Below are 12,318 nucleotides of genomic sequence, written 5' to 3'. Positions count from 1 at the left end.
AATCGATTACGAAAGTTCAACTAGTCGAGGTTTCGGCGCAAGCACATCAGCAACAATAGTTACCTTGCGAACTAAGCTTCGAAGATTACGTCGCAAAAGGAGCATTGACGGTTACGTCGTCGCTAATGGGGCATCTAAGATTACTTCTCAAACCGAGCATCACGGATTACATCAAGAAAGATTATGTTGCAAAGATATGAATTGCGACCGCCAACCGCCACAATTTTATCAAATAAAACACCCAACGCCAACGAATGATATATAGATACATTTTAAGAAAAAAAAATATTTGTAGTAGTGGTTAGGAATATAACTTTCATAAAAGGTCTATTTAAAATAATTTGAACATCGAACGAAAGGACGCTGATTTTGAGCTCAATTATTTGTAGTTATTTTTAATGAAGCACCCATCTCCGAAGGCTACGAGATAACCGCAATTTGCGGTTAACCTTCATAAATTTGTGTGTTCTTTAAGTGTGCGGACTCATATTTATTATTATGAAGTTTAATTCTTACAAATGATTTTTTAAGCATTATCCTCGATTTTGAATAGTCAAAACCTTATTTTCTTCAAACCAAATAAATACTCAAGTTCTTAATTGTGACCTAATTTTTTTAGAGCTGCTAAGAGGTGTTTGGATGCACACAAATCGAACTACACCACGCAATTCCGCCATAGCAAACCGACCGGGCGAGCGGAGCCGGACCGGGTTTGGTTGGACTAGCCCTTCCGAAAACCCAAGAATTTTATATTTTCCCGTTGTATATTTACTTCATCTTTGTATTATATATACGCTTTCGATTCGGTTTTGTTACCGAGCTGAAATCTAAAATAATTTGAATGTGTAACAGTGCGTTAACCATGAGCTTATGTTGAACGTCCGGAAAAACGTTTGAAACCGAGCATTAATAGGCCATCGAAGTTACGAACGTTTTTGTAAACGTTAAATAGGTTTTCTATTAAAAGGAAACGAAGGGGATTCCATTCTACTCGATACGAAGTAAGACTTCGAAAGCTCTCTCCACAAAATATATATATATACTCTTTGTCTTTGTTGTAGTCCGGTAGTACTGGTATTGTTTGGGTTATCTGAAGAGTGGAGTTGGTGAAGTGTTTATCACGTTTGCCATTGTATCATGGTAAGCATTAATGAAAAACATTATTGTATTAAGGAGATTATAACACGAGTCTTGACAACTTTTCGAGTGTCCGTCCTTATTCTAGTTTAAGTATCTATACAGGTGTTCTTATCGAATAATGTTTTTTTTATATGATTCATTTTTTGTTTAAAAATGATAGAAGTCTCACTTTAAATTTAAATCCAATCATATGAACGAAATTTATATGTCATATATCGATTTCTAATGGGAATGAAATACTAATATTCTTAAATACTATTAAATAATGTAATGATATAGTCAATATTGATAATTATACTCTGCTGCAGCCCAATTTTTTTTGTTTTTTTTTGTTCATTGCATGTTACGACTTTCTTACCTTGATAAAATAAGGTAATGAATGTAGTGCTTTTTTCCAAACACTATCAATTATTTCAAAAAATCATCCCTATACGTGATGAGGCACTAATTGTAAGCTTAATATCATAATCCGCCTATCTATATAGATATAGGCACTTTCCCATAATCACAAGATCTCAATATACTTCCATAATTTTAAACTCAATTTACATGTGGAGTAGGGCATGAGATTGATGCTTCCCCCCAAGTCGCAGAGTGCCTTGTCGAAGGAGAATTCGCCAATTGCGCATGGAACGGTGAAGCTTCCCGGATCTTTGAGCTTCGGTGGGAGCTTTCGTTGAATTATAGCACTACACTCCTCCGAAAGTGTAATGGTGCTACAATCTTCGATCTTGCGCTTGTGCGTGACGATGTCTTTTAGGAATTTTGCGTAGGCGGGCATCTGCTCAATGACATCGGCGAAGGCGATGTTGATGCGAAGTTGCTTGAAGAGCTCCATGAACTTGCTATATTGCTTGTCGAGCTTCGCATTCTTCAGTCTTTGCGGGAATGGCACCGGCACCGTCTTGATTGTGGCCGCGGGAGGGGGAGGCGTGATCGTTGGAGTTGCGACCGTTGAGGAATATGGCTTGTCCTCTTCTTTCTCTTTCTCTTTCCCCTTGTCGGCGCTTTTAAGATCGAGCCCTTCTCAGTGTGATGGAGTTGCATTGATCTCTCGGGTTGACCTCGGTGTTGCTTGGTAGAGCGCCCTGAGGTCGTGCATGGAAGTCCCGAGCTAGCTGCCCCACCGTCGTCTCGAGGTTTCGGATTTGTGCCTCTTGATTCGTCATTCTCGTTCGAGACTCGGTGATGAAGGAGGCCAAGAGCTCCTCTATGTTTGGCTTTGGTGCGGGCTGAACTTGTTGTGGACGATTCTGGCCTCCCACCTGTTGTTGATGTTGGTGCGGCATCCCCGGTGGTCGGCTTTGTAGGAAGCCTTGTTGTTGCTGCGCCCTCCATGCGAAGTTGGGGTGGTTGTTCCTCGCTCCGGTGTTGTAGTTGTTGGAGTTTTGGAATGTGGGCCGGTTATAATTCCCCATGTAGTTCGCATTCTCCGCATGGCCATCATTCGCGTGCGGGCAATCGTCGGTGAAATGACTCCCTTGACACCAGAAGCACGGCTCCTAAGTCGTTTGCGTGGAGTTCACCGCAGCTTTCATCTCTTTCATCTCCCGCATCTCCTTTCGGAGGTTTGCCATCTCTAACGTCATCTGCTGCATTGTCTCCGGATCAATCGTGGTCACCGCGGCTTGAGCAGTGGCGGGGGCGGCCTTCATGATTCTTCTCTCTATCGGGCATTGGTCGTTGGAGCGCGCTAACTCCTCAAGGAGAGCTTGGAATTCCGATGGCGTCTTAGTTAGCACCTTGCCTCCCGCGGCGGTGTTGACTAAGGTCTTCGTCGAGGTGAGGAGTCCGTAGTAGAACGTTTGAAGTTGGACCGGCAACGAGACTCCGTGATTAGGACATTTTCGGAGCATCTCCTTGAAGCGTGCCCATGCTTCGTGGAGGGACTCGCCGTCCATTTGCGCGAAGCTGTGGATGGCGTTTCTTAGGCGGGCCGTCTTCTCGAACGGGAAGAACTTGGCGAGGAAGGTGTTGCACAGCCCCTCCCATGTGGTGATGGAATCAGGAGGCAGCGAGTTGAGCCATGATTTTGCCCGGTCACGGAGAGAGAATGGGAACAATCGGAGTCGGATGGGGTCCGCGTTGATGTTGTGGATCTGGAATGTCCCGCACAACTCGTTGAAATTGGAGATGTGCTCGTTCGGATCTTCATTCGGGGCTCCGGAGAATTGATTCTGCTGGATCATGTTGATCGTCCCCGTCTTGATCTCGAAACTTTGGTTCCCTCCGATGGCCGGGTTGACAATGGCCGGGCGGTACCCTTGAGTGGTGGGTAACACATAGTCGATGAGTGGTCTCTCTTCGTTGGCCATGATCTCTTCCTCAATGTCTTCCTCGTCTATGTTTTTCTTCTTTTCCTTTCGATTTCTCTTGCACGTTTTCTCGATTTCGGAATCTATCGGAAGGAGACTCGAATCACCGTCTTTTCGCATCAACCTTCAAAAGAGAAAGATAACGCAAAAACAGGTGAGACACAAAAAAATAAAAGAATGTTCAAATTGAAATCTAGTTAATTGAATTGCAATTAAAAACTTGTCCCCGGCAACGGCGCCAAAAACTTGTTGCGATTTTTACGCGCGCAAGTGCACGTGTCGCCCAAGTAATATAGTGAATTTAAGTACGAGTGTCGATCCCACGAGGAACAAGGTTAATTAACAAACAAATCACTAGCACGAATTGAACGTAAAGGAAAGATGGAAAGATGTCACAAATTACTGACAAGTTTTAAAGCAATTAAATAACAAAATACTTAAGCAGAAGTTGTAAGCAGAAGAAGAGGCTAAGGACCAAGGCTTCACGGGTTTATTCAACGGTTTGGATACATGACTTTCACGCACAAACAATAATTACTCACTACTATTTGCTAATCATACTCACAGAATGATATTGCTAAATCTCTCTCGAGCATCTAACAACCTATGTCAAAATTAGGAAAATCTTCTCTCGATCTCAATCCCTAACAAAAACATGCATTCATAACAAGAGCATTCACACGATTCTATGACAACCTAACTATCTCTAGCCTAGGCATGCAACATAGTAATTCAAACCAAATCGCTAACAACCTAATCTTTCTCAAGCATCAAGTTGAAGTATAAAATCATGAACAAGGTAGCTAAGCTTGAACAAGCATTAAAAATGGATTTGAATTAAGCAAAGTAGTAGAGAATGAGAATTGAATTTCAATATATTAAATAATATCCATAACCGAATCCTAAACCCGCTACGCCATAGTCCTTAATGGAATTAGTTCATGGCGTAGCGAGAAAAACAAAAATAAAATAAAAGAAAAGGAAGAACAAGAAAACATACTTGAAATACTAAATTGAAAATTAAAATAAGGGAGTTCAAGAGAAAAGAAAAGAATAAAACTGTGATTGGCGCCAGATTGATGAAGAACGGGTCTCCTATTCTCTTCTATCTCTCCCAAACACTCAGAAAAACAATGAAAAAGTGCCAAAAGTCCTAAACAAAAGTTTGAGAAGTGTATTTATAGGCTTAGGTCGAAATTAGGGTGTTTCCTCTAATTTTCGGAGTAGACTGGGTAACAAAACTTGATCCGACGGCCCAGATCGCTCCAGAAAACGCGTTTCCTTTTTTGGATTCGCGCACCTCGCGGCGCGCGGTACAAGGGTCGCGGCGCGAGGTAGTATTTCTCGGGAGGTCGCGTTACGCGCTAGACGCTCGGGGATTTTCGACGCTGAATTTCTTCGACCTCGCAGCGCGCGGTCTGGGGTCGGGGCGCGAGGTAAACAATCCCACACCCTCGCGGAACGCGCCAGCTGCTCGGACATGACTCGGGAAGCTTTTTCAAACCTCGTGGCGCACGCTAGGGAGGTCGCGGCGCGAGGTCTGGAGTCTTCTTGACTCCTTCTTCATTCTTGCCTCGTTTTTTATTTCGAGTGCCTCGATTTGTACGGATTTGCCCAGAGTATCATAGAAATCCCATTTTTGACCTGAAAACCTTCAAAACACACGAAAAAACCTCAAAACTACCCAAGAACAAGCTCGGATTTAGTTGGGATAATAGGAGTTTTTTACGTACGACACGCACCTATCAATATGCTCAATTAAGCTCAGCCGACATTGCATATGTTTGGACTTTGAGGCTTGAACACAAGCATAATTTTTCTTAGTTTTATTCTCCCATGACGATGATAGATTGGATACACGTTGATTAGTCAACACTGCTTAACAATTTATGTAAATGTTGTTTGCATGGATTATTGAAAATTTAATATCCAATAGACGGATTGTTATAATGAATTGATAATTAATTATATTTGGGCTGTAGTTATTATATAGTTATATTGAAGATAGTTGTTTGTTTTATTTGTTTTTCTCGTTCACAAATTTTAAAAGTCCAGCTTATATTAGTTAGCAAATAATAACCTTTTTTATTTTATTCTTTATCGGGTTTGGTGAAGTTTTGGATTTTCATTTTGAAAGCAAATTTGTTACTACAGGTTTTGTAACGTCATGAGTAGAAGAAAAAAAGAAAAAAACTAAAAAGGTTAATTGACCTAGGTTTGGGGGGGCTAAAAGTTATTCATGTTTTAACTTTGACTATTTACCAATATTACGGAGTGGGCTGTTATTAATAATATCTATGTTACAGTGATGATTGGCAATCGTGAAATTATTAGTAGATGTAGAAATTATACTAGCTGTGTCTATACTTTGAGATTATAGGCACGATTATGGTTTTAAATTTCCAATGGATGATGGTTATTAACAGAATGTCAAAACGGATCAGTTTTGATGAGCTACGACAAAAAATATTCTGTATTTATGTGGTACGTAGTTAAGGTATTATGGTCTTTCTGGTTCAAACCACTCATGGTCTTCTATTTATCAAAATGAGAACAAACACGCTTTTAATAGCTAGCATGCATAATTCTGGTTGATAATCAAATATAATTAGCAAAAACTTTTAAGACTGGTATGAGTTTAATTCTTATTGTTACCCCAGCCCAAAAATGGACACAAAACTCTCACTATATATGCCATGCATACTCAGTGCAACCTTCCTCCACCAATCTCCACATTAAATACAAAAAGAAATCATCATCACGTACTCTAAATTTTTGTCATTCCTTTCATTGGTCCGTTTCTACGTAACAAAGCAGAGATGGGAATTTCAAAGACGGTTGTCTGGTGTCTCGTTGCCATGCTCGCGTGCTCGCTGTTGGTGGACCCCGCAATGGGAAAGACAATCGGGTATGGAACGATAGGCAAGGGTGGTCAGAATTGCAAAGGTACAAATTGCCTTCCGCCACCAACCAACAACTACCAGAGAGGGTGCCTAAGGGCACACAATTGTCGATCTCCACCTGGTCAAAAGCCCGAAGCCCAGAATCAACCCAACGATCAGCAATAGATGGCCCCGAGACAATCTATCTTTACTATCTAATCACAACACTTTTTGAGGAATCACAACAACAGATGTGGAAGAGAATTTTTTTTACCAAAAAAATATGTATTCGTAATATTTTGCTATTTGCTAACAACTTAATCAAAATAAGTATTAATGACTTATTTATAAATATTAAATTCTTTTGTACGCCCTGGTTAATTTGGCAGTTTTAGTTTAAAGGGAACATGTAAGTGTGTCTTCTAAAGAGAACCCTCATAATGTAAAAATAAAAATAAAAATTGAACTTCTAAAAGAACTTAAAATATATTAAACATATGTGCATATTCCGGTGCTAAACTGGTAAAGAAATGTGACATTTTGTGAAACGAAACATATCTTAGATAAAACGTCTGTCCACATGTAAATTGAGTTTAAAATTATGGAAGTATATTGAGATCTTGTGATTATGGGAAAGTGCCTATATCTATATAGATAGGCGGATTATGATATTAAGCTTAGAATTAGTGCTCATCACGTATAGGGATGATTTTTTGAAACAATTGATAGTGTTTGGAAAAAAGCACTGCATTCATTTCCTTATTTTATCAAGGTAAGAAAGTTGTAACATGCAATGAACAAAAAAAAAAAAAAAAATGGGCTGCAGCTGAGTATAATTATCAATATTGACTATATCATTACATTATTTAATATTATTTAAGAATATTAGTATTTCATTCCCATTAGAAATCGATATATGACATATAAATTTCGTTCATATGATTGGATTTAAATTTAAAGTGAGAATTCTATCATTTTTAAACAAAAAATGAATCACATAAAAAAAAAACATTATTCGATAAGAACACCTGTACAGATACTTAAACTAGAATAAGGACGGACACTCGAAAAGTCGTTAAGACTCGTGTGATAATCTCCTTAATACAATAATGTTTTTCATTGTTGTTCTAGAAAACGACGAATAAATGCTTACCATGATACAGTGGCAAACGTGATAAACACTTCACCAACTCCACTCTTCAGATAACCAAAACAATATCAGTACTACCGGACTACAACAAAGACAAAGAGTATATATATATTTTGTGGAGAGAGCTTTCGAAGTCTTACTTCGTATCGAGTAGAATGGAATCCCCTTCGTTTCCTTTTAATAGAAAACCTATTTAACGTTTACAAAAACGTTCGTAACTTCGATGGCCTATTAATGCTCGGTTTCAAACGTTTTTCCGGACGTTCAACATAAGCTCATGGTTAACGCACTGTTACACATTCAAATTATTTTAGATTTCAGCTCGGTAACAAAACCGAATCGAAAGCGTATATATAATACAAAGATGAAGTAAATATACAACGGGAAAATATAAAATTCTTGGGTTTTCGGAAGGGCTAGTCCAACCAAACCCGGTCCGGCTCCGCTCGCCCGGTCGGTTTGCTATGGCGGAATTGCGTGGTGTAGTTCGATTTGTGTGCATCCAAACACCTCTTAGCAGCTCTAAAAAAATTAGGTCACAATTAAGAACTTGAGTATTTATTTGGTTTGGAGAAAATAAGGTTTTGACTATTCAAAATCGTGGATAATGCTTAAAAAATCATTTGTAAGAATTAAACGTCATAATAATAAATATGAGTCCGCACACTTAATGTCACGACCCGCGAGTGACAGCTCGCCCACGAGCCGCGACCGATCAACTCTCATATTTTTCATATTAAACAATAGATCATAATACTTTTATATATTCAAATAGTTTGCGAAAATCCGGGGAAATTTTTCGCTTTTATAACTTAGAGTCTTATAGCGACTCCTATACAAATACGTTCCGGAACGTTTTAACAAAAGAGACTAACCCCCGGTTAAGAAACCCCATAGCCCATAGGTCAAGGCAATACGTGCTCGGTCTCGGTCTTCGATCTTGTTTTCCGCTTACAAGCGTTTCCCTTATCTACATTACCAAGGGTCATAAAACTATGAGTCGATTGACTCAGTAAGTGGGAGTCTAACTTAGGAAAAGAAAAACAACTAATGCCATGTGACGTGCAAATAAACACATAAAAATGCAGAATGCAGATGCATATGATTCAAGAGCATGCCTAACGCGGGGCCTCGCTCTACGCTATCACTTGCCATTCCACAAGGTTATACAACATCCACTGCTATAACCCTTGGAATGACAAGAAGCCAACCTCAGACTTCGAGCAGTAGTCATCAGTGGCTTAGAGTTTTAAGACTGTCTGGGATCCACTAGTGGTACCATCTTCGTTTGGGCGCCGGCGCTACATGCGTCATGACATAGCAAATGGGCTCGCCGGGGCGACCTTTCCCATTGCAAGAACGGGGTGCTCTCAGCAGCGCCCGTGGAGTACTCAGCGCCATTAGGACCGTCTTAGTCCTCAACACGAGTCGGAACTCGTGGGTACCACCGACAACATTATTTATTATTTGGATACTCTAGCTTATAGAGTATACAACTAATTACAAACAAGAGAGCGTCTCGGGATAAATCCCGAAAGAATTATGGTTTCCCTTTCATGCTCGTTAAGTGTTTTAGATTGAAGACTCAGGACGTGACTCCCGGTACTTCTACCCTCGGCTCGAATCCGAGAGTCCAGCATGCTCTCCTGTCACCTCAGATCTAGCCAAACTCTATGGTTAGCAGAGGGATCTAACTACAACAAAGTAGCAACGTAGCTGGTTCAAGTTAGCATTTGAACCTATGGGTATAAACCCAACTAAATTTTCCATAAAGAGTGGCCGAAGCCTTAATCTTTGGTGTTTGTGTATTTTAAGGCTTTTCCTACTTTTTATTATTATTAACACGTAAATGCACGTAAACAGGATTATTCCCTTGGTAAGTAGTTGACTTATGTCTCCACACTTACCTGAAATACTGCGACAGAAGCTCGACGACTTCCGGCGATGTCTTGCTTTTCACGTTTGCTGAGATACTTGACGCTTGTCGAAACGTCGAAAGAACTAGCATCCGAGGGTGGAAGTCCGTTAGTTATTGGATTCGAGATTACTTGAAAAAGATAGGGTCCGGTGTCGGGATTAGATTTGAGTCGGTTCGGAAATTCGATAACGAGTTACTTCCTTAAATCCAAACTCATATGAATTCCGAAATTTCAAATCCGACCTCTCGACTCAAAAACCCGAACCCAAACAAGTCACACAACCAAACACGAATCCAACTAACTTGTCACAAAATCCTTAGACTTGTCATAAAAAAAAAATTCTAGACTTGTCATAAAATCCTTATATATGACAATAAACCACATTTCAAATTCAATTTTCAAATCAATTCTCACGTCTCAAAATCCCTAACAATCCAGAATAACTCAACATCACAAAACAACCAAAGCAAATTACCTAGCCAAACAAGTCTCACGGCCAAAGACACACACACGGCCAAAAATTTCAAACACACGTTCATAATTTCCAGCTTCAATACCCTGTTTTCAAAAATTCATAACTCACTCAATTCTCAACGGATTTCCACGTTCTTGGTCATTTTAGAAACCTCATAACGTCTATTATCCAGGAAAAATATCAACAATTCCAAATAAAATCGGTACCGAACTGTCCACGTCAATTTACAGAGGCTGTTCACAGTGAGCTCAAAATTCTTAAATCATTCAAAATCGACTCAAATACACAAATCCGAGCTAGGAACATCATTAATCAAGTCCAACAACCAAATAAAACTCATCAATTCCACTGATTATAGCTCGGATCAAAAAGCCCCAAATCAATTCCTCAAACCCTAATCTCCAAAACCTTCAAATCAGCCATGGAAGAATCCTTACCTCGCTGGAAGAAATGAGCTACCCAACCCGTCAACTTTCGCTTTTCCTCGTCGCAGACGCTCACCGGAGCTCCCGGAACTCACGGCGCTTCTTCTTTCCCCGGCGAGGCGCGCGCGCACAGAGCTCGGGCTCAGGCTGAGGGCGCACGAGAATGGTGAGCGGGGAAGAAGAAGAAGAAGAAGAACGAGGATGGGAGGGTGGAGCGGTGTTTTGTTCGGCCGAAAGGACTCGTTCTCTAAGTGCCGAATTTTTTTTTCTTTGTTACTCTTTGCAGGTGGCTCGCGCGAATGAAGAAGGAGAAGAAGAGAATATATAGTGCACGAGAAGAAGAGAGAGAGAGTGGCTGAAAGAGATAAGGAAAGGAAGGATAAGATTTCCACGTGGCAGCTCAATCCTTATCCAACTATTCACAAACCAACCTCTTTTCCTTGTTTTCTTTCAAATGGGTCCCTTAAAAATCATTACAACCAAGTCCTCTTCATATAATTATTTAATTAAACCCATAACCAAAGGGATTATAATCATATGATTCGAACCGAGAATTTTCTCGTTCGTTCTAAATTAATTAAAATATATTTAAGGTTTCTCGGAATTAATTCTCGTTCTTGAGAATTTATTTCTTAAATTAATTTCCGGAATATTTCCTCGGAAATAATTTATTAGTCGAGATAAACTCGATAATTCCTTTATTTATTCCGAGATTTCTCCTTACCTTAATATATTTTAAATTAACTCGAGAAACTTATACGTCCATCATTCACTCAAAACATAATTGTAACAAACGGAAGCTCGTTTATTTTATTCAAATCCACAAGTCGAGCGTTACAAAAGTTCGTATATTACAATCTCTACCCCCTTAGAAGAGTTTCGTCCTCGAAACTTAGAACAAGGTGGGATATTTCTTTTGCATTTCGCTCTCAAGCTCTCAAGTAGCTTCTTCTGCGGAGTGTTTCTTCCATAGTACTTTGACTAGAGGTATTGTCTTATTCCTTAAGACTTTCTCCTTGCGATCTAGGATTGCAACAGCTGGTTCTTCATATCTGATGTCAGGAGAAATTTCAACCTCTTGATCTTGAAGTACATGTGAAGGATCAGACATGTATTTCCGCAACATCGATACATGAAACACATCATGAAGGTTGGACATAGACGGCGGTAGGGCTAGGCGATACGCTGCCTTGCCTACTCGTTCCAGAATCTCAAAAGGTCCAACATATCTCGGGCTGAGCTTTCCTTTCTTCCCGAATCTCATGACACCACGCATCGGGGAAACTTTCAAAAAGACTTTCTTTCCTGCCTCAAACTCTAGAGGTCTTCTACTCTTATCTGCGTAGCTCTTTTGACGACTCTGTGCTGTCTTCATCCGGGCTTGAATTTTCTTGATCGCCTCGGTGGTCTGCTCGAGCAGTTCAGGCCCGATTAACTCGCTCTCTCCAGCTTCATCCCAATGAACTGGAGAGCGACACTTTCGCCCATAAAGAGCTTCGTAGGGTGCCGTCCCAATCGTCGCTTGATAACTATTATTGTACGAGAACTCTACCAAGGGAAGATAACAACTCCACGAGCCGTGGAATTCCAAAACACACGCTCGGAGCATATCTTCTAACACTTGGATCGTGCGTTCACCTTGGGCCGTCAGTTTGGGGATGAAAAGCAGTGCTGAATTTCAGTCGCGTCCCCAAATGTTGTTGTACACTCTTCCAAAATTTGGACGTAAAACGACCATCACGGTCAGAGACGATTGAGCTAGGAACTCCATGTAGACGAACAATCTCTTTGATGTAGAGTTCAGCGAGTTTATCCACGGTGTGCGTAGTCTCGATGGACAGAAAATGAGCTGATTTGGTCAACCTGTCGACAATGACCCAAACTGAGTCGTGACCAGTTGTGGTTTTTGGCAAACCTGACACGAAATCCATCGTTATCTGCTCCCACTTCCACTGTGGAATCTCAAGTGGTTGCAGTAGTCCAGCTGGTTTTTGATGCTCTGCCTTAACTTG

General features: G+C 40.4%; 1 protein-coding gene and 1 long non-coding RNA gene across 2 annotated transcripts; both read right to left on the bottom strand.

The window, feature by feature from the left end:
• Positions 1-1,645: 1,645 nt before the first annotated feature.
• Positions 1,646-2,558, bottom strand: LOC149385365 (uncharacterized). Its single transcript, XM_089626312.1, has 2 exons — positions 2,216-2,558; positions 1,646-2,163 (listed from the first exon to the last, which is right to left on the bottom strand). The coding sequence occupies exons 1-2, from the start codon at positions 2,556-2,558 to the stop codon at positions 1,646-1,648; spliced, it is 861 nt and encodes a 286-aa protein (XP_089482438.1).
• Positions 2,559-8,033: 5,475 nt separating this feature from the next.
• LOC149385364 (uncharacterized) lies at positions 8,034-10,597 on the bottom strand. Its single transcript, XR_016301520.1, has 3 exons — positions 10,319-10,597; positions 9,395-9,488; positions 8,034-8,457 (listed from the first exon to the last, which is right to left on the bottom strand). It is a non-coding gene; the product is annotated as an uncharacterized LOC149385364 (long non-coding RNA).
• Positions 10,598-12,318: the final 1,721 nt, after the last annotated feature.

The sequence above is a fragment of the Urtica dioica genome, chromosome 9, assembly GCF_054948205.1.
Source record: "Urtica dioica subsp. dioica isolate 48M chromosome 9, U.dioica_male_clone48M_v1_H2, whole genome shotgun sequence".
Lineage (NCBI taxonomy): Eukaryota > Viridiplantae > Streptophyta > Magnoliopsida > Rosales > Urticaceae > Urtica > Urtica dioica.
The sequence above is the reverse complement of the archived record's forward strand: the minus strand, read 5'-3'. Positions and strand labels throughout refer to the sequence as shown.